This window comes from Tinamus guttatus, unplaced genomic scaffold, assembly GCF_059628265.1.
Source record: "Tinamus guttatus ecotype Peru unplaced genomic scaffold, ASM5962826v1 Tinamus_guttatus_pri_ptg001083l, whole genome shotgun sequence".
In the NCBI taxonomy this organism is placed as follows: domain Eukaryota; kingdom Metazoa; phylum Chordata; class Aves; order Tinamiformes; family Tinamidae; genus Tinamus; species Tinamus guttatus.
In genome coordinates this window covers 596,409-618,427 of record NW_028289617.1, presented here as the reverse complement: position 1 = coordinate 618,427, position 22,019 = coordinate 596,409, and the positions used below count along the sequence as shown (strand labels likewise).

Here is a 22,019-nt window from a genome sequence, read left to right as displayed (position 1 = left end):
CCAAGACCCTGCCCAGACACCTGTTCAGTATTGCCAGGGCTGGAAACTCCACTGCCTTCCTCTGCAGCCTGTTCCTATGCTCAGACACCTTCCTTATTTTCAGAAAAACCTTCCTGTGTTTCAATTTGTGCCCATTACCTTTCATCATTGTCACTGAGCATCACTGAAAAAAATCTGGACCTGTCCTTATCACAGCCTCCCTTTGGATACTTAAGCACATTGATAAAACTCTCCTCCGTCCTCTCTTCTCCAGGCTATGCAGCCCCAGCTCGCTCAGCTACACCTCATATGAGAGAGGCTCCAGTCCCCTAATCGTCTAAGGGGCCCTTAGCTGGACTTACTCCAATAACACCATGTCTCTTCTAGACTGGATCACCCTCCTTCAAACTGCTGCAAGATGCTTTTGTCCAAGAATCAATGCATAAGTTTCACACATAACTCATCATTTCTTAACTGCAAGCAGCTGTAGTTTGGTGAATATCCTAAACACCTCCACCTGCTTCTCAAGAGGGGGGAGCTGCAGTTCAAGGCATCACCTGGCCGGTCCCAGCCCTGCGTTGGGCGCCAGGAATGGGTTAGAGTGACAGCAGCTCCTGGCACTCCTGGCCTGCTTAAGTCGTAGTGTTTTGGTTAGAAATGCTGCTATGGTGGTTAATAACCTGGCTCTTTTAAGCTCAAGGAATGAGGAACTTTGCAAAGAGATTGTTAAGCTCCACAAAAAACATTTACACCAGGTTTGTTTTCCACTGAAATATCACCAAAACCCTGCAATTGAAATGGGTGGGAAGGAAGGAGTGGCAGCTGCATGCTGGGCTTGGCCTGGCCATGGTGGCGGCAGTTGGTACCAGGCCATGCCCCGGTGCTCCTGCAGAGAGGCGCTGCGCGAGGGCGCCTGCCTTGGCTGGCAGACGGGTGCGTTTGGCCGCACACCTTGCTGCGCTGCTCCAGCAGCCCCACACTGCCCCTTGCAGAGGCTGTGGGGAGCGGGTGCTGCGGCCCCTTGTGGGGACTCTGTTTGGTGAGGGCAGCGTGTCCCTGTGCTGTCCAAGGACAGCAACGGCTTCCCATAGACGTCCACGTGGACAGGGACACAGGGCTTCTCATCCATGGCTTCAATAGAGATGGGGCTCCTTGGAGCGGAGGCCCTGGAGACCACAGCGCTTGCACAAGAGGCCGGCACGGCGGCTCGCAGAGCGCACCGCAAGCACACGGGCTGCTGGCAGGAGGGCGCTGGGCTGGGGCTGAGGTGTGCGGGGGAAGAGAGGCTACGTGTCCTGGTACCTGCCCGTGCTGCACTTGATCCCCTAACCTAGAGCTAAGCACTCAGCTCTTGGGAGTTTGTTCACTTGCTGGGAAGTTCAACCAAACCTGCTTTCCACCCCTGTATTTGGCTGTTTCCCAAGCTGCTTCCAAAGGGGAGAAAAGACCCCCCCTGCTCTGCACAGGTGCCCAGGATGCAGTGTCCCTGTCCCCTGCGCCGCGGGGCTGCACTGCCCCAGGGAGCAGCTCCTGTCCTGCGCACCGGCCTCCCTGATGCCGCCGTGAGCAGCACAGGAACAGGCGCACGGCTTAGAGATCCTCCGCTAAAAGCCAAGTGGCCTCTCAACACATGGCCAAACTCTCATGCCATAATTTAACTCTTTGTGTGCTGCTGAATTGCTGCTGGAACCAAAGGAACCAGGGTTTGACACGATCCCAATTCTGTATTTTGAGACAGTGTTTGGGGAAGGGGAAGGCAGAGGGAGAGGAGGGTAAATCCCCTCTGTCTATAATCCCTGGCCCATTGCCCCAGATAAAACTGGAGCCAAACACTCAGCCTGCAATTGCACTCCCAGCACCAATAGAGTTAAGGGGGAAGGCAAGGCTGCTCTCAGCCACAGCACATGGCACCTGCAAGGTGCACGGCAGGACAAGAGAAGGAGCCCAGCAGCACACCAGGGGCTCCCAGGCAACCACCAACTCACAAGGGCTCTGTTGAGGACATGCACACCCGGCCCTGGGCACAACTGCCCTTCGCACTCATTGCACTGCCAAGGAACATGTCTAGACCATGGAAAAGAAAGCTGTCTCGAGACTATCAGGCGGTAAGGGCAGGAGTGGAGCAGGGAAGAAAGATGAAGGCATTCAAGGCTGCTTGCAGGGGTGTAAGCAGAGCCCCAAGTGGAGTCCAGCCTCTGGGCAGGCAGCCGCCAGCAGCACCATGGGGCTGCGTGAGGAGCCCTCCTTGGCACCCAGGAAGCCCAAGGCCACGCACTGCTCTCTGCCGCCAGGCTCAGCAGTGCCAGGGGGATTCCAGCACACGCAGACCCTTCCTCACGGCGGCCCCCCCGGCCCCTGCCCCCACCACAGATATGCCATGAGACAACAGAGCCTTTCTGGATGGTAGGTGGCAGCCTGCAGGACACCACGGGGTAACAGCCAAATGACTGTGAGGATTTAAGATGGACTTTCCTTAAGGGACAGTCAATTCATTTCCCTGTATTGCATTTCCTGGAGCTCCACAGGACAGAATGGGGCTGTGGAGACCTCACTCCCTTGGAAATCCTTCTTTTCCACTACTTGTAGCTTTGGTGCCTGAACTGCAGCTGGATACTCCCAACCACAGGAAGCAGAGAGCAAGAACAGGAGCAGCATGGACAGGAGAAGGATTAAGGAGCAACATCATGACCCTGTTGCCAAGGGAGGCAAGGAGAGGGACAGAGAGGCATTCTGGAAAACCTTCGCTTTAGCAGCAGGGTATGGCACCTTGCAGAGGGGGACATTGCAGCACTGCCCCTCTCAGCCCTTTGGTGGGGAGGCACCAAAGAGATGCCCCTCTCCTCTGCCACAGCTCTGGCTGCAGAGTTCAGCCCGAGCCCCATGCCCTGCAGTTCCTTCTCCTTCCCTGCCCATCTCTGCTGCCTGGAGCTGTCCCTGCTGGCAGCGCTTTCTCTGTCCCAGTGTCTTGTCCCTGTCACTGCTCAAAGATCCCATGTCACCCTCTGGGTGCTCAGTTCTGCCCTACAGAAACCTCTGGGCAATGTCCAGGGCCAGCTCTGTGGTTGCAGGTTGGAATGGAGCAGGTCACATAAAGTCCTAGGATGCTGCAAAGAAGATGCTGATGCTGCCTTTAGGCTAAAGTGGGGATGAAGCAGCTCACTGACATTTCTCACAGACCTATTAATTTCTCAGAGGGAAGGTTTACGACTCCCAGCTCATTGCCAAAACAGAAAACTTGTTCCTTCATTATCCCTGTGAAAATGAGGAAAGTGAAAGTGCAGAGACCTGAAGGAAAGCTCCTACTCCTTCAAGCAGCTCTTCTCTTGATTTTCCTCTTGAAAGGACCCCTCAGGCATGTCCTGCACATGTGCTGGAGCTGTGAGCAGAACCTGACCCCTGCAGCACCTCTCAAAGGCAGAAAGAACCTGCCCTGCCAGGGATCTCTGCTCACCCAAAGCTTCTCCCCACAGCACCACAGGGATCTCCCTGGAGAGGCTGTGTGCTGACCCTCACAGATGGCAGAGTCACTGCCCTGGGCAAACAGCACCATGAGGTACAGGGACACTGCTCTGAATCACAGCCCCAGGCAGACCTTGGTGCACTCCCTGCCTTCACAGCCCTACAGCCCTGTGTTCAAGTGGCATAGCCAAGAGAAGCATACCCTGATCCTCTGACCATGTGTCAGGGAATCCCTGCCCTGAAGCATCTCCTCCTCCTGCTATGTCCTGCTTGCTCCAGGAGAGAGACCATTAAAAATCCTATGAGGCATGGTTTGGTTGGGATGCAGACACCCCCTCCAGGAACCTCAGCAGCATTGCCCTGCAGACAGAGACTCACTGTTTCAAGGGCTGTGAAGGTTGTTCCCACAATGAGCTCTGCTCCTGCTCCACACTGCCGTTCCCCTCTCGCTGCCTTCTCTCCTCTGCTGTCTGCAGCAGCAGGCAGTGCCCGCAGCCCTGCTGCTCTTGGCACAGGAGCTGCTCCTGCACTCGGCTGTCTCTGGGCAGTGCTGCCAGGCTGCCACGAGCTGCCTCCGTCCCAGGAGCCTGGCCCCGCTCAGGAGCAGAGGAACAGCTGAACTCATCAATTTCTCTGTCCCTCGTGCTCCCTCCTCCTGGGAAATGTGCACTGTAGTCAATTAAAATAATCCCTGATTGTCCCTCTCTGAACACTAGGAAAGACTGGTGTCAGCACTGTAGTTTGTTTCATCAGAGTATTGTTACTTGGAAGAGCTGAAAATGTCCCACTCAGGAAGCCCCTCTTCCCAACTCTTAGCTAGGCAAGATAAATGAATACAAGAATAGAGCTCACTTTCCCAGTGTTCAGGTATTGGTTGATGTCACCCAGTTTGGGATTGTCAGGCTGGTTTAGAAGACCCTGGGCTGCCATGGTATTCTGTGGTGAGCTCCACAGAAACACACAGCAGGTGGGATTCCCCTTGCCCAAGCTGAAGTGAGCACAGCAGGGATGCCTGGATGGGAGGTCTTGCTCTATGCTCCCAATCACTGGTCGTTCAGGGTGGGTGTCAGTTGCACACACACAAACCCTTGGTGACACTGGAAGGGTCAGAGGTGGTTGAAGGCATGTGCCAGTGTCTGATTGCTATGATCACCATACCTACTTTCTTCTAGAGCATGTATTGGGACCGGGTAGGGAATTGCTTTCGTCCACCAAAATGTTATCAGATGCCCACTGCTACCAGAACTCTACTCACTAGAAAGCTGAGACACGAGCAGATGCCGACATTCAAACAATTCATCTTATTCTGTTCAGGAACTTGTCCCTTTCAAGTGGTTTTGGGCACTCAGGTTTCTTAACACTGCCCACACATCTGGATCCCACCACTGTCCTTCAGCCAACTCCTAATAGTCTAAGCCAAGCTTACTTCATCAATGAGAGAGGCACATCACACCAAGGTCTCTGCATCCTTCATACGTTCTAGCTCTCCCTCTCTTGAAACTCTTCACACCCCTAGATGGCATGAACGGGACTTGGGCCAATGATGACCTCAGGCTGTGAACTCAGGCCAAGGGACTTTTTGCTGGTATCTTGTCCTTCCTGGAGATTCGTTCACCTCTGTCACAGGTCCCAAGGCTGCCAGCCTAACTATGAAATGCTGTCTAAGGATGTTTGAGAATGTGAGAATGAGAAGGATAAGGAAAGCGGGACCACCACATTGAGGAATGAGACCCCCTTCTGGAATGTGCGTGTGCACAGTCTTAGAAGGATTCTATGACAGGAAGGTGGAGATTTGCCCGCCCCTGGGCAGCCTCCTGGCATGTACTGGCCTTACGTGACAGGATGCCCCAGGAATAAAACATGAGGCAGACTCCGGTGGGATGGAGACTCCCAACATCGAGGTCAACGTTGTCTCCTGCAGGGATGCCCGCTATGATTGAGAGCCTGCCAGCCTCTCCACTCCGCTCTCTTGGAGAAATGTGCGGTCTCATAGTTCTGCTGGCAAGTATTATTCAGTAAGTAACTGTTTCATATTCCTTTGTACTTGTAGCTGTGTTGCTTTGATTAAACGCATCAGTGTCAGTAAGTCTGTCTCATCAGATGTGTTTTTATTGCTGAATCCCGAGCCCATCCGGCACACCTGCTCGGGAGCAGAGGCCCAGCTGAACTCACGAATTTCTCCATCCCTCGTGCTCCTTCCTGCTGGGGAATGTGCACTGGAATAGACTGAAATAATCAACAGTGGTCTCTGTCTAAGCTCTGAAGGAAGATTGATGCCAGCATTGCAGCTGGTCTCATCAGAGGATGGTTATTTGCAAGAGGTGGAAACACCCCACTCTGGAAGAGCCTATTGGCATCTCTTAGCTGAGCAGGACACCTAGATGGGGACAAGAAGAGAGCTCATTTTCCCAGAGTTCAGGTATTGACTCAGATGAGCCAGGCTGGGCTTCTCAGGCTGGCCTAGGAGGCCCTGGGCTGGATTGGAATTCAGATCCTTCCCATGTGCTCTACAAAAGCACCCAGGAGGTGGGATTCCCCTTTTGTGGGCAGAAGGGAGCACAGCAAGGCTGTGTGCAACCAAGATCCTGCTCTATGGGCCCTTTAATATCACTTGGTATCGAGGAAGAAAGCCAGTTGCTCACACACAAGCACATAGTGACACTGAAAGCGAGCGAGGTGCTTGAAGGCATGCACCTACTTCCGTCAAGAGCATGAACTGGGGACCAGGTAGGGAGTTGGTGACCTGAAAGGACACCACATGCCCACTGCCACCAGAGCTCCTCGACTAGGCAGCTGAGGCACATGCAGACACTGCAAGCACTTGATGTCGATCAGTGCAGGCACTTGACTCAGTGACACCAAAACAGGCCCACAGGGGCAGGTGGGCTGCCTGGGGTGTCCAGCACAACCCCATGTCTCTAGCAGATACAGCAGGGCACCTATAGGAAAACCAGGACCCTTTGGAGTGGTTTCCTGACAGCGTCCAAACAACTGGATGCCACCACTGCCTTAGGCCAAGTCCTCCTTATGTACAGTCAAGCGTGCTTCAGAAATGGGAGAGGCACATCACCCCAAGGTCTCTGCGCTAGTTGCTGCACCCTTAACACCTTCTATCACTCCCTCCACTGAAACTCTTCACACCCCTAGAGGAAATGAAGAGGAAATGGGCTAAAGGTGACCTCAGGCTGCCAAATCACAGGCTGACCAGATACAGGGACTTCTTCAGGAACTTGATGTTATGATGTTATGATGAAGCAGTCCTGTCCCACATGCTGATCGCTGAGGGATGCCACTAATAGCCAGCTGCCGCTTGGCAGCACTGCACTGCTGATCACTGTTCTCAGTGAGCCTGATACTCCATCCACCTGCTTTATGGTCCACTCTGCAGATCAGTTCACAATTTGACTAGAAGGAGACTATAAGAAACCTTTCCAATGCCCTTGCTAAAGCGAGAGTTCACAAAATCCCCTGCTTTGTCCTTTTGCACACAGGCATTCCTCTTGAGGTGGAAGGCAACCAGGTTGCTCTGGGAAGGGCTAACTTTACTCTTGTATCAGGTTGGTAGGTGGTTTCACCAGGGAAAACTCCTGGCTCCTGTCCCAGTGCTGCTCAGCTACAAAAATTATTATTTGTTTGTCCTTAAACTCTCTTGAAATTCCCTTTGCTGCTGCTTGTCCTTGTTGTCTCTTGTCCTTTCCTGCCCTTGGCCCCAATCAGACTTTCACCAAGGACAGTGACACCTTCACCTCTAAGCGCAGCCTTGCTGGGGTCTCCAGGCACCGCGCAGGCAGGCCTGCTCCATGGTAGGAGAGGGTCGGCAGACAGTGGGGCTGCCTTGGGGACCCTCAGCAACAGGCAGCAGAGCAGGGGCACATTGCAGGCACCCGGCAGTGACAAGGCAAGAGCGTCCCTCCTCCCTGGGGGCAGACGCCTTCTGAGGGCAAGGGCACGCTGGAGATGTGGGGGGCCCTGGACCCTTCCACAAGGCTTCACACACGGTCTGTTTTTCTCCTGCTTTGGGTGTTTTCCCCACAGATTCATTTTCACTAGTATTCTTGCACTTTGCCACTTCTTCCCACATTTTTCTCACATTTTCCACTACTTTGATAATTTTCCCACACTTTGACTTTTTTTCCTTCTCTTTCACAATTATTCCCTCCCATGCTTGTGACCATTTTCCCACACTTGTGAAGATTTTCCTACCCTTCCATCTTTTACCCAACCTCTTCTTCTTTTCCCATGTGTTCTCGCTATTACTGAGCTCTTGGTGTTCTTGCACTTTCCTTTTTTCCCATCACTTCACACTCTTTCCACTTTTGTAACCATTCCCGCACTTTTGACCATATTCCTACACTATCATTCCTTACCCATGTTTTTCCCTGTTTTCCATGATCTGGACACTTCTCAAAGTATTTTTGCACCTCTTCCCGCCATTTCAATTTCTTTTCCAAAGCTTACATTTGCCATCTATTATTTTCGAACTCTTGCACTCATTTGCCACACTTTCGCACTTTTCCCTATGCTTTTAGTAATTTTTCCATGCTTTCCCTTCTTTCCCTTCCTTTAACTGTTCTCCTACACTTGCCATATTCTTCCCACGCATTTCCCCTTCTAGAACCTTGTTAAAAACCCTGTACATACCAATAAAACCGAAAATGATTTCTTACATATTAAGACGATAGCTAATGTCTCTTAGCTAGGCAGGGCAACTAGATGGGGACAAGAACAATTTCTTTACATATTGATTGCAATTAATAAATGGTATTAACTCCCTTCTCCACTCTTGCCACTCAGTGCTGCACCCACAGGGCAGGAATTTCGGGGGTGGTAAATGAGTGTGGGCAGAAACAAGCCCATGTTGGGAACCTAAGCACAAGAGTCCCAAGTGTTTTGTCTTTTCGTGGAGGCCGGTTGAGGGTTGGTGTCACATGGAGCTGAGGGGATGTAAAACGCGGCTGTTCCCATGTGCTGACCTGATGGTCGAGCAGGTGGCCACGCTGGTGAGGAGAGCCTCAAAGTGGGAGCAACTCAGGGAGGAGGAGGACTCCAAAAAGAGTGAGGAAGTGATGGCCTGGGATGGCAAGGAATAGCCACGGGGTGATGTGGGAAAGAGAAGCTCAGGGAGGGAGCAGTGGGATGCAGGGAGCTCTGCCTTGGGGTGAACCAAGAGGCAATCGAGAGCACAGGGACGAGGACGGGGGTGGCCTCGTGGTGGGTGTCTGCTATGGAGCGCCTGACGAGGGGCAGCCTCTGCAAGGCCTGGGGAGCGCAGAGCTGTGGAGAGGACAACTCGTCCTGCGCCCCAGGGACCTGCTCAGGAGTGGGGAGAGGAGGTGCCTGGTGTCCCCATGGCGACTCCCAGGGCTTTGTGATGGGGGTGGCATCACACCCACAGGCCACTGTGATGGGGCAGTCCCCAAGGTGACTGTGTCCCTGCTAGGGTCTTCACTCTGAGGAGAGCGGCGCAACCAGCAGGGAGCAACTCCCCTTGGTGCCCGTGCGAGAGACCCTCAGAGCGGTTCCTAGACATGGAGAAGGAACAGCAGGGTAATTCCTGCTCCTCATCCACGGAAAGGAATTCCAGTGCACAAGACTGCACGAGTGAGGTGAGTGGTGAGGCTGGAGGGAGAGGTGGGAGGCAGGGCCAGGACCCACATGGAGAGCACGAGGATGGCGAGGAAGGAGCCCTGGGTCACGATAGTGGGGCAGGAGCTCCTCCAGTGAGGGCACTTGTATTCCTGGGTGTGGGAAAAGCAGTCTGACCTGCACCCTCCCACTGTACTCAGTGCCAGTGAGGACGCACCTTGAATACTGTGTTCAGATTTGGGCATGGGAAAAACGTTGAGGTGCTGGAATATTTCCAAAGGGCAACAAAGTTGGTGAAGGGTCTGGAGCACAGACCTTATGAGGAGCGGCTGAGGGAGCTGGGGTTATTTAGTATGGAGAAGAGAGGCTCAGGGGTGACCTTATTGCTCTCTACAACTACCTGAAAGGAGGGTGCAGTGAGGGGAGGCTGATCTCTAACATACTGATAGGAAAAGAAGAAATGGCTTCAGGTTGCACCAGGAGAGGAACTGGTTAGATACTAGGAAAACTTTCCACATGGGAAGAATTGTAAAGCATTGGAAGAGGCTGCCCAGGGAGGTGGTGGAGTCACTGTTCCTGGCAGTGTTCAAGAAACGTGTAGATGAGGCATGTAGGCATATGTATAGCAGGCGTGGTGCTGAAGGGCTTACAGTTGGCCTTGATGGTTTTGAAAATCTTTCCCAAACATAATGATTCCATGATCTGGACGCTCCAAGGCCCACATGAACCCCATGAGCTCTGTGCTGAGGGCAGAGAGCAGGTACGGGCCAAGCTCAGCCGGATTTTGCCCAGCCAAGAGGTTCCCTTCGACACGACGCTGGGGTTTCCTGTGCTTAGGAGCTGCTCGTACCAACACAAGTGTCCCCATCACGGGCCTCCTTCTCCCCACAGGTGGGCCAGCAGGAGCTGCCTGCACCAGTGCAGCGCAGATGGACCCCAGCTTCGTCCCACCGAAGGGACTGGCTGTCGCCGCTGCCCAGCCCTCAGGGCTCACGCTGCTCCCAACACGGCATCGCACAGGTACAGAGCTGAGCGGTGGTGACAGCCAAGCATCCATCTGGGAAGCATGGAGGGAGGGAAAAGGAAAAGTAACCTGGCCTGTGTGGTGGGCTTCGATTGCAGGCGGTGGAGGACAAGGCCAGTGATGTCTTCTGCACAGTGCAAGATCTGCATCCCTCCACCGGCCCTGTAAGGAAGAGTTCTTTAGGACCCAGCAGGACGCGTCTTGGCAGGGTTCCTGGAAAAGCGGGGACATCAGACGTGCCCAGCTTCCCACCTCTCCCAGCCAAGGCAGCTTGGCAGACACAGGGAGGTTTGGAGGACTCTGCAGTGAAACCAGCAGGATCTACAAGTCACACCAAGCTGCCTGCTCTGGAAACGTCCTGCAGGTCTTCACCCAAAGGCAGGGCCTTTGCCCTGGACAAGGAACAGGTGGCCAGGAAAGTCCTGGACAGAATGAACATGGCTTTGGAGAGGGTGGCTGCAAATTCCAGCAAAGCTGCTGCCAGGGAATGCTTCCCACCTGTTCCTGGTGCTGGGGTGGCTCTGGACTCAGGGAAGAGAAGGGAAGAGCAGAAGCTCAAGCCATCGCGTCTTGCCCTGCCTCCACTTCAAAGACCCCAGCAAGAAACTAGTGCTCTCATCCAGGTAAATCAAGAGCATGTGCAGTTCCTGCCTCAATCCAGGCCTGAGTCTTCAACATCATCAGTGGGAGAAGGCAGGATATTTCAAGGGGATGATGAGAGGATGAGTCTATCCCTGAAAAGCCAGCAGCTCTTGGGAAGCTCCTCCTTTTTCTTGAGAGCACAGAGCATTCCTCCTGAAGGGCAAGTGCCTGCGATGGAGAATCCTCAAGAAGCAGCGGCCTCTTCTGCCCCGGATGATCCCGAGCAGGGTGCGATGGCAGCTGAAGGTGTTTCGGAGGAGGCTGGACTCAGCAGCTCCTCCATTGCAGTGCTGCCACCCAGCTCTGCACAAGACGTCACTGCCGGGTGCTGCAGTGAAATGGCCCCACTGGAATCCCCATCGCCTTTCTCGCCTGAGCCTGTCAGCCTCGTTCAGAGCGTTGATGGAGAAACTGGCACAGAACTGAGATCTGAGAGCCAGGGGCCTGTCCCACATGGCCCCACACCTCCTGCTGTGGGTCTGGAGGAGGCAGGCGTGGGGCTGGGGTCTGCCCCCTTGAGCCATCCTGATGATGCGAGCCCTGGAGCCAGCCAGCAGCCAGCACAGCCTGATGCCTTGGCACACACCGTCGATCAAGGCACACAGGCAAGCTCGTGGCTGCTCCAGACCATGGAGTGTGACCAAGGAAGAGCCCCTGCAGCTGAGGAAGGGCCTTATCCCTGCGCTCATGGGGAAGAAAGGGAGGTCAGCAGGGCTGGGACACCAGCTTCCCCAGGCAAGGATGGTGGGACAGGGACACCACGACAAGCACCAGCAGGGCAGGACCCGAAACAACAGCCTGGGGGCATCACCTGCCACGTGCAAGGAAGGCCGCTGCGTGTGCACGAAGACAACACCGCACGGTACCTGGGGGTGCTCAGCGTCAAGACGGAGGCGCTGGAGGAGCTCGACAGGAGCTGCCTGGCCCGCACGGGGCAGAGCTTGGCACGGATCCGGGAAGTCACTTTCCTGAAGAAGGAGCAGAGCCTGCAGGAGAGCCAGGGCGAGGAAGAGGAGGGCCATGGGGAGCGTTTCTCCCTGTCAGCATCAGGATCCCTCAATGTGAGACCCAAGGAGGTGAGTGCAAGGGAGGGCTGGGCCAGGTGGGAGCCCTCCCGGTGCTGGGGCCGACCCCGGTGCCACGCTGTGACAGACGGGTTGTCCCAGCACTGGCACAAAATCCCCCAAGAGACCTTTCCTTTTGGGAAAAGAAGCTCCCTTCAAAAATTCTGCCTCTCTTCTCCTAGCTCCTTGCCAGAAACTCCTTCCACAACCTGTGGAAACCGGAGATCACGCAAGTGGAGCTCCTCAAGGATGCCAAGGGCAAGTGGGAGGTCCTGGAGCGCCTCTATGCTCATGCCCCCCAGCAGAACATTGAAACATGGAGGAGAGACCTGGAGGAAATAGCAGAGCAGAGTGATGATGAGGAGCATGGTGATGAAGAGCTTCTGCCAGAGGAGGAGTTGGAGGAAAGTAGCTCCTTGGCCTGGATAAGACCCAGCCTCCGCAGCCTGTTTGCGGAAAGGGAGATGGACCTGGAGAAGGTGCCCTCCTTGCCCAACATCAAACAAGCAGAGGCTGCCAGTGAGGGACCTGGTGAGGTGGAGAGCCCCTCTGTTGAGCCAGCAATGCCCAGAGGAGCTGAGGAATCTCTGCTGCAGGAAGCGACAGCAGCAGCTTCTCTGCAGGCTGCAGGCCCTGCTCCCCAGGTAAGCATGGAGCATGTCACCTGTCCCCACGACCCAAGGGAGCTCCTATGTGAGCTGTGTGGGGGGAAGTGCAGAGGGCATGCCCAGAGCTGCCCCATCCCAAGGGATCCCCCTGTCCACGGTGCCCCACTGTCACCCCCAGCCATTTGCCCTGTGCGGTCTGCCATGGGGAGATGATGGGTCCTCTCCATTTCCAAGTGCCAAAGGTGCAGGGCTGACATCCCCTCCACCCCTGCACCACGTTCAGCCCTGGGGCCTGGATGCCCAGCGAGGAGGGAAGGGGCAGCCCCAGCAGCAGCCCCCTCCGCACACAGTGCACGAACCCCCTTGTGCCACACACGCCCCCATCTGCCTCTGTTCCCCTGTGCATCACGGCCCCTGCCCAGCCCTGCTGCTGTGGCCCCGCAACGAGCCGTGTCCCATTGCCGTGCCAGCCGCAGGTCCCTTCCCGTGGGACGCACAGCCCCGGGAAGCCTCCCCCAGCCCCGAACCCTTTGACCCTGTGTAACCAGGGGCACCGGTACCCTGATCAGCAGCAGCTGATGGCCGACGGGTGCGTGTTCTTGCTCTGTCCATGCAGGAGGCCTCGGAGCCCCAAGAGGAGAAGTCATCGTCCTCCTGCAGCCCCACGGCAGACACTGAGCCAGGTACGTACCCGAGTGGAGAGCCCTGCTGGGGACGGCGGGTCTCTCTGGAACAGCGAGCGGCACCGGGGCCGGCAGCAGGAAGTGCTCGGGGGCTGCTGTGCTGAGGCCACAGCCCCTTGGGAAGCCCTTGGTGGCAGGGACAGGCAGGTGCAGCCCTGCGCCCGTGCAGCCCGTTGCCCACAGCTCTGCTTCCCACCGCAGGCACCGCTGCCCTTCCGGACATCGCGGCTCCCCGGCGATGGCGCTCGCGGCTCAGGACGGCGCTTCGGGCTCTGAGCAGAGCGTTCTGCTGCCGCTGCATCGCGGGGCAGCGAGAGGAGCGGTGCAGGTGATAGAGCCCAGCAGGATCCCTGGAGCGGGGCTGGTGCAGAGCGATGGACACTGTGTCCTGGGGGCTACAGAGAGGCTGCTGCGTCGTGCCCCATAGCAGCCATGTGCCCACACAAGCCCTAGGTGGCAACAGCCATTGTCAACTCCAAATAAACCCCTCGGAAGGTTTTTCTCCCCTTGTCAGTTGTTGTCAGAAAATCTCCATGAAAAGACTAGTGGGGCTGTGGGGCCCTAAGGCCATGGGTGACTCCTGACTCCGCACTGGCCTTGGTGGCTGGGGTGGGAAGCAGATCTAGCCAAACAGGGCTGCTCACGACTGACACGGCTGGCACGAGTCCAGGCTTTTGAATGGTTCTCAGAGTGACCCCTGGGCTCTTGCAAGAGCAGGAGATGTTTTCAGGTGTGCGTTAGCGCCGGCCTGTGGTGTTTCACTGCGAGTGCATGAATCACTCTCCAGTCCTCCTTCCCTGCGCCTCCTGGGTCCCCCCTGCTTCTCCAGGGACTGCCGAGCCCTCCTTTCCCCAGGCATGCCTGCATTTGCTGCGCGGTCTTTGGGGGACTCTACCATGGGCTGCCTCATGTTTGGTGAGACTGCACTCACTGCCACCCCTAGGCATCCCCGGGGTTCCCCTGAGCTCTCCTGGAGCCTCAGGTTCCCTTCCAAAAGGATGGGCATCTGTCATCAGCACTGTCACCTGTGCGACAGCCCCAGGCATGCAATTCAGAGACCATTCTGCACCTCCCATGGCAGTGCTCCCAGGGACATGAACCCCGAATGCAGCCCTTGGTCCCTGAAAGACCACGCTGGGCCTCTGACCTCCTCCCCTGGAGCCCACAGAGCGCACAGGCAGAGCAGAGGCCCTTTCATGCTGCAATCCCTTGGGTGCATTGGTGTACTGTTGACCCCAGCTTCAGAAGAAAGACACAAACTTAGTGTTTTTCTGGAGGCTAAGTCTGGCGTAAGGCTGCCCATTGCCTTGTCCTGCTTTACTTAGGAAACACATGGAAACACAACCCCACCACCACTCTGTCCCTTCAAAAGTCCAAAGGTGTCTGTGTGTGTCCAGCCGCCACCCTCTCTCCATCCCTGTGGATTACGAGCTTAGACAGGAAGCTCCTATGCAGAGAGACATAAAATTTAGTCAAGGGGAAACCTCCTGTGAACTTGCGGAGCACAGAGGAGGGAACTGAACCCCGCTGCATCCCAGGAGCTTCTCCATGGGCATTTGGTGCATGGATTAACTCCCCGTGAAGAGCCCGAGGAGCAGGAGGAAACGAACCAACTTCCTGCTCCTGGGCAGGTGTCCTGTCCTCTTCCGTGGCGGGAGCAGAGGCTTCTGCAGGGGGACATTTCCAGCCCACAGAGGATCGTCCCCTGCTGGCACCAGCCGCAGCGCTGGGCTCCAATGTTACCGATGTTATCGAATATTCATTAATCCGCAGCCAATCAGGTGGTGGCGGGGCCCGGGGGCGGGGCAGGTACTGCTGCTGGCAGGTGGGCGGGGCAGCGGCAGAAGCAGCCAATGAGCGCGCGGCGGGAGGCTGGGGGCGTGGCGGCGCGTGCCATGGGCGGGGCCAGCGCGTGACGCGGCCGTTGGGCAGCGGCGGCTGCAGGCGGCGGCCCCGGGGCCGCAGCGAGGCGCGCGGCGGGCGGCGGCGGCTGCGGGCGGCGCGAGTCCCGCATGACCGATCCCTGCGCGATCCCCGTGCGGGCAGAGGCGCTCGGAAGCGCGGGAGGCGGCGGCTGGAGGCAGCCCGAGGCACGAGGGGCCGGCCGGGGCCCCGTGGCCTCGCAGCCGGAGGCTGGGGCCGTTGCTGGCTGTTGTGGGCAGCGGCCGTTGGGCTGTGCGGGAGCGCGTGGCAGGTGGCGGAGGAGCGCGCGGCCCCGGCGGGCCGGTCCGGCAGGCGGCGGCCCCGCAGCTGCAGCCGCCCGGCCCAGCCCGGCCTGGCGCGGCCCCCCGGGAGCGGCGGCGCCTGGTGCCAGGGAGCTGCGCGCGGCCGCCATGGGGAAGTGGAGCTCGGCCGGCTGCGTGCCGAGGTGAGCGGCCCCGCGGGTGCCGGCCCCGCTGGGCCCCGCTGGGTGCTGCCGTCCCCCGTGGCACCCCCAGAGCCGCCCCCTTGGGGCCGGGTACCCCCCTGCTTTGAGTGCCAGACACCCCGGGTGTCTCTTCCCCCCAGTGCCGCTTCCTGTGGGGGCCGTGTCCCCCCCGCCCTTGAGTGCAGGGTCCCACCAGTCCCCATCTACCCCCACCCCTGGTCCCCGTCACTGTCCACCCTGCCCTGGGGTGCAGGGACCTGCCACTATTGTCCTCCCAGCGTCCCCTCCCCATGTGACACGGCCCCACAAACACACTCGCCTGTCTGCAGACATGGAGAGATGCCTGCGCACAAGTGCGTGTGTGTAAGCGAGCACGGGGACGCGCGTGTGCTCGGGTGTGCACGTGCTCGGAAGTGCCCGCGCCCGTGTGTGCGTGTGCGCTGCGCCCGCTCCTGCCAACTCGTGGCAGGGGCCCGCGTGGCCCCGGGGCTGCGCGTGAGCCCGGCCATCCGTGCGCGCGGTGCGTGCGAGCTGGCAAGTGTGTGCGCTGCACACGGGAGATGCACCCCAGGCGTGCGAGTCTTCACGGCCACCCGTGCCTCCTGTGACACGTGTGTGCTCGTCAGCACACTCGCGTCCTGCGTGTGCAGGACACGTGTTCTCATGCATATGGTCACGTCACCCGTGTGTGAGACACGTGGGTGCCTGTGATCACCCTCACGTCACCCGTGTGTGAGACACGCTGGTGCTCGTGCACATGCCCATGACACCTGCTTGCAGCACACACATGTGCTCGTGCGCGCCCTGCCCGGGGTCCCCATCTCTCCTGCTGGGATTATGGGAATGGGCCCAGGCTTCGGGGCCCCGCTCTGTCCGTTGACTGCCCCCCCATCCTCCCCAGGTTCTTCAGAGCCTTCCTGAAGAGGCTGCGGATTGTGCACAGAGTGGTCAAGAACCCCGACGCCACCACTGCCGAACCCCAGGTGAGACCCAAGGGGGTCCTGTTGGTGGGAGAGCCGGGACCGAAGGGTTCCTACCCCCGGGGGGGACACCAGGGTATCTGGGGGGCTCAAAGAGGTCTGTGGGGAAGGTGCCGAAGGGGCCCCTGGCACCTGAGGTCTGGGGGGTCCCATCGCTGTCACAGGGCAGAGCTGGTGGGAGGGGGTACCAATGGGATGGATCGTCGGGGCTTTTGGTGAGGGTCCCAGAGCACTGCGGGGTCCAAAGGGCGCAAGGGTCCTGTCCCAGGGTGCAGGCAGGGGTTGGGAAATGGTTCCAGGGGCTTCCCAAGACGCCCTATGGTGCAAGAGGGGGATTCCGAGGGGCCTGGAGGGGCCCAGGGGTGCCCCAGGCTGCAGGCAGGAGGGTCGCAAGGGGATTCCAAGGGTGCAACGTGGGTGTCACAAGGAGTTGGGGGGATGGTGTCCCGTGGGTGCCCCAGGGTACCACATGGGGGTTTAAATGGGCCTGGGGAGATCCCAGGGTGCAACAAGGGTGTCCCAAGTGGTCTGGGGTGGGAGTGGGGGGTTCAGTGGTTCCCTATGGTGCAACGGGGCGGGTCCCAAAGGGTCCAAAGGGACCACGGGTCCTCCAGGGTGCACACAGGGGGTCCCAACAGGTCTTGAGGGGCACAGTGGTACCCCCGAGCATGGGCAGGATGGACCCAAGGGGTCTGGGAGCCCCAAGGATGCCCCAGAGTGCAACAGGGGAGCCGCAAAGGGTCTGGTGGGGCCCATGGGTGCCTCAGGGTGTAGGCTGGGGTGTCCCAAGGGGTCAGCAGTGTCCCGTGGGTACCCCAGTTTACGATATAGGGATTCCAAGGGATCTGGGGATCCCGTGAATGTCCCAGGGTCCAACATGGGGGTTCCAAGGGGCCTGGCGTTGCCATGGTGCAACATGGGGATCCCAATGGGTAATGGTGGCCTGGGATGCAGGCAGGGGGATCTCAGTGTGTCTGGGAGGTTCCAAGGGTGCCCAGGGTGCTACAGTGAGTCCCAATGGGTGTGTGTGGGGCAGGGGGGCAGGTCAAGGGTGCCCAGAATGCAGGCAGGGGGTTACGAGGCATCTGTAGCAGGGGGAGGGTTCCAAAGGTGCCCTGTGGTGCAAGAGGGGAATCCCAAGGGGTTTGTTGGGGTCCCATGAGTGCCGCAAGGTTCAGGCAGGGGGTTCTGATGGGTCTCTGGGCGTTCCATGGGTGCCCCACGGTGCAGCAGGGGAGTCCCAAAGGGTCTAGGTGAGCAAGGGAGTCCCAGGGTACCTGGTGGGGGGTCCCAATGGGTCTGGAGGGCAACAAGGGTGTCTCAGGGTGCAGGCCTGGGAGTGACAAGAGGGCTGCAGGGGGGCAAAGGTGCCTTGTGCTGCAACAGGGGGTCCCAAAGGATCTGGTGGAGTCCCCTGTGTGCTCCAGGGTGCAGGCAGTAGGTTGCAAGGGACTGGGGATCCCCAGAGTGTCCTGTGGTGCCACAGGGGGTCGGAAAGTGTCTGGGGGTCCCATGGAGCTCCAGGGGCAGGTGGGAGTACCAAGAAGTCTGGGCAAGACCAAGGGTTCCCCAAGGTGCAATAGGGGGATCCCAGTGGGTCTGTGGGGTTCCCAGGCTGCCCCAGGGTGCAGGCAGGTCCCAAGCCACCTGGGGCTCCAGTGGTTGCCCTGGGGTGCAGACATGGGTCTGGAGGGGATCCCATAAGTGCCCTGTGGTGCAGCTGGGTGTTCCAGTGAGTCTGGAGAGCTGCCAGGGGCTCCTGGGGCAGGAGGGAAACTCCATGGAGTGGCTGGGGCTCCAGGGGGAAGGGGGCCCTGCCCCCCTGCACTGCTGGGTGCCTCCTGGTGACACCGAGCCCGGCACAGGGCTCCCCGCGGGTGCTGCGCTCCAAGGAGCTGGAGGGGGCCGTGGGGCCCAGCGCCCCCCCCACGCCGGAGCTGCAGCTGCAGACGGGGCCCGCGGCCCCGCGAGCCCCCGCACAGGTGCCCCCGCGCGCGGCGCCCCTCGCCCTGCGGCCCCCGGCACCCAGTGCCCCTGGGGCGCTGCCACCGGGACCTGCCACCCTGGGGGTCCCAGCACGAGGAGCCCTTGCTGTGGGGCCACCTGCACCACGAGCCCTCCCTGCTGGGTCCCAACCAGCTGGACCCGTCACCTTCGGGCCCTCAACACCCGGGCCCCCCACTCAGGGACACGTCCCACCTGGGCACCTCAACCTCGGGCTCCCAACCCCAGGCCCCTTCATCCCCAAAACATCTGACCATGTGTGTATCGTTATAGAACCCCCACCCACAAGACCCCCCACCCCAGGCCAATGTCCCAGTGAACATTCACCCGTGGGAACAAGTCCCCAGGATCCCTCAGCCGCCTGCTCTAAACATCAGGCTGCTTCAGGCCCACGGCTAGGCCCAGGGGACCCTTCATCCATGGGACGGCCCCCCCAGGACCACTTCACACATGGACCCCCATTCCCAGGAGCCCATCGACCTATGCAACCCATCACCCGTGGGCCCTGGTACCCGGCACCCTTCATTTCTGGACCCCCACCTCCCGGCCCCTTTCCCCATGGTCCCCCAACTGTCAAACCCTTCACCCATGGGCCCTGCTTCCCTGGGTCCTCCTTCCGTAGTGCCCCCGGCCCTGGACCCTTCACCCATGGGCCCCTGCCCCCAGTAACCATCCCCCGTGGACCCCAGATCCCAGACCCCACAGCCGGTGTTCCCCAACCTGCAGGACCCAATTCTCACGGGTGCAAAACTACAGCACCCATCAGCAAGGGTCCCCCCCCATCAGCACCCTTACCCCGTGGGCCCCCACCTCCCAAATACTTCCCCTGTGGTCCCTGTTTTCCTGAACCCTTCACCCGTGGGCCCCCACCTCCCGGCCCCTTCCCCCAACAACCCCCACCACCAGAAAACATTCCCCATGGGACCTGGTCCCCTGCACCCTTCTCCTATAGGGCCCCATCACCCGGCTCTTTCCCCCATGGGTTCCCACCTCTACATCCCTTTATCCATCCACCCCCACATATGGAACCCAACACCCGTGGTCCCTGGTTCCCTGACCCCTTCATTCATAGACCCCCAACTCTCGAACACGTCGTCCCTGGACCCTTCTTCCCGGCACCCGTCCTCGGAAGGGTCCCCTCCCCTGAACCCTTCACCCGAAGGCCCCAACCTGCAGGATGCTTTACCCGAAGACCCTGTTCCCCTCGACCCTTCATTCGTGCAGCTCCACCTCCCGACCCCTTTCCCCATGGGCTTCCAACTGTCAAACCCTTCTCCCGTGGGTCCTGCTTCCCTGGGTCCTCCTTCCGTAGTGCCCCCTGCCCTGGACCCTTCACCCGTGGGCCCCCACCCCCAGTAACGATCCCCCGTGGACCCCAGACCCCAGACCCCACAACTTGTATTCCCCAACCTGCAGGACCCAATTCTCACGGGCGCAAAACTCCCGTACCCATCACTAAGGGTCCCTCCCCATCAGCACCCTTACCCCGTGGGCCCCCACCTCCCAAATACTTCCCCTGTGGGCCCCGTTTCCCTGAACCCATGACCCGTGGTCCCTGGTTCCCTGACCCCTTCATTCGTAGACCCCCAACTCTCGAACACGTCGTCCCTGGACCCTTCTTCCCTGCACCCGTCCTCGGAAGGGTCCCCTCCCCTGAACCCTTCACCCGTGGGCCTCCACCTCCCGGCCCCTTCCCCCATCAACCCCCACCTCCTGAGCCCTTTCCCCATGGGCCCCGATCCCCTGCACGCTTCTCCCATAGGGCCCCATCACCTGGACCCTTCCCCCATGGGCTCCCACCTCCACGTCCCTTTATCCATCGACCCCCACGTATGGAGCCCGTCACCCCTGGGTCCCGGTTCCCTGAACCCTTCATTCGTAGACCCCCGCCTCCTGAAGCCTTCACCCCTGGGTCCCGGTTCCCTGAACCCTTCATTCGTAGACCCCCGCCTCCTGAAGCCTTCACCCCTGGGCCCCGGTTCCCAGAACCGTTCATTCGTAGACCCCCGCCTCCTGAAGCCTTCACCTCTGGATCTCGATTCCCTGAACCCTTCATTTGTAGACCCCCGCCTCCTGAAGCCTTCACCCCTGGGCCCCGGTTCCCTGAGCCCTTCCAAAGGGCCCAAACCTCTGGACCCTTCCCCCATGGGCCCCCACCTTGTGGATACAGCACACGAAGACCTCAGGCCCCTCCACCTTTTATTCATAGGGCCCCAGGCCCTGAACACTTCATCCATGGGCCCCCATCCCCTGGGTCCTTCATCCATAGGTCCCCCTACCCTGGGCCCTTCACTCATGGACCTTCACATCCCGAACACTTTGCCCGTGGACCCCACTTCCCTAGACCCTTTACCCATGGACCCCGCTTCCCTGGACCCTTTATCCGCGGGCCCTGCTTCCCTGGACCATTTATTCCTGGGCCCCGCTTCCCTAGACCCTTTACCCATGGGCCCTGTTTCCCTGGACCCTTTATCCGCGGGCCCCGCTTCCCTGGACCCTTCCCCCATGGGCCCCAACCTCGCGGCCCCTTCCCCCATGGGCCCCCACCTCCCGAGCACTTTCCCCGTGGGTCCCGGCTCCCCGGACCTTTCTTCCACAGGGCCCCGACCCCCTGAACACTTCAGCCAGGGGGTCCCCATCTGCTCAGTTCCTCCCCTCCCGGAGCCACCACCCATGGGCTCCCACCTGCAGAATGGTTCCCCTGGGTGTCCTTGTCCTCAGTGCCCATCCCCTGTGGTCCCCCCCCAGCACAGTTGATCCATAGGCCCTATGAGCCTTCCCCCTTGTGCTCCCACCCCCAGGACCGTTGACCCTTGGGTTCCCTTTCCCCAGCCTGATCCTCCCCCCAGCAGCCGCAGGGCCCTGTTGCCAGGACCCCCCACCCCCAGGACACTTCCCTCCCAGCCCCCGTCCAGGACCCCTCCCCCTTGAGCTGCCCCCAGCCCCCTTCACCCACAGACTCCGGTGCCCAGGACCCTTCCCCGCCTGGCCCTCACCCCAGCCCCCTTCACCCGCACAGCTCCTGCCCCCAGCGCCCCTCGCTCCCCGCAACAGCCCCTGATCCCTCCTGCCACAGGCGCCCGGGACCCTCCAGCCGCCCTTCCCCTGGCCCCTTCACCCACAGCAGCCTCCCCCGTGCAGCCTGGATGTCCAGAGCTCGTGCCCGAGCCCCTGCAGCCTTCAGGGCAGGGGTGCCCACATTGTCCCTGCGGGGCCGTGTGTCCCGAGTGCCCTGCACCCCTGGGTGCCCACGTGCCGGCGGGTGCCTGCCGGCTGCCCCAGAGCATGCGCCCCTCGGGTGTTCTCAGGCTGGTGCCCCGGTGCCTGGGGTGCGTGCGGGTGCTGGGACACCTGGGTGCGTGCGGGTGCCTGTCCCCAGTGTACCTGCAGGCCAGTACCTGCAAGCCTGGGCCCTTGGGTTCATGCGGGCGCCCGGATGCCTGGGCCCTCGGGTGCGTGTGGGCACCTGCTGGGGGGCACCCCGATGCCGGGGTCCTCGGGTGCCTGCGGGTGTCCAGAGTGAGCAGCGAGCTCGCAGACACCCAGGTCCGTGGTGCATGCGGGAGGCCGGAGGCGAGCATGGAGGTCCTGGGTGCCCAGCGCCCAAGGTTTGCAGGTGCTC

The 22,019-nt window shown here is 59.6% G+C and overlaps 1 protein-coding gene across 1 annotated transcript; it reads left to right on the top strand.

Annotated features, from left to right (window-relative positions):
• The first annotated feature begins 9,625 nt into the window (after positions 1-9,625).
• LOC148590837 (uncharacterized) lies at positions 9,626-21,207 on the top strand. Its single transcript, XM_088538415.1, has 4 exons — positions 9,626-9,634; positions 10,147-11,766; positions 11,937-12,398; positions 21,199-21,207. The coding sequence occupies exons 1-4, from the start codon at positions 9,626-9,628 to the stop codon at positions 21,205-21,207; spliced, it is 2,100 nt and encodes a 699-aa protein (XP_088394541.1).
• Positions 21,208-22,019: the final 812 nt, after the last annotated feature.

Bases quoted from the DNA above. Each gene is read 5' to 3' on its own strand.
- LOC148590837 (XM_088538415.1), top strand. The intron at 11,767-11,936 runs GTGAGTGCAAGG...CTCTTCTCCTAG, and splicing joins TCAATGTGAGACCCAAGGAG to CTCCTTGCCAGAAACTCCTT.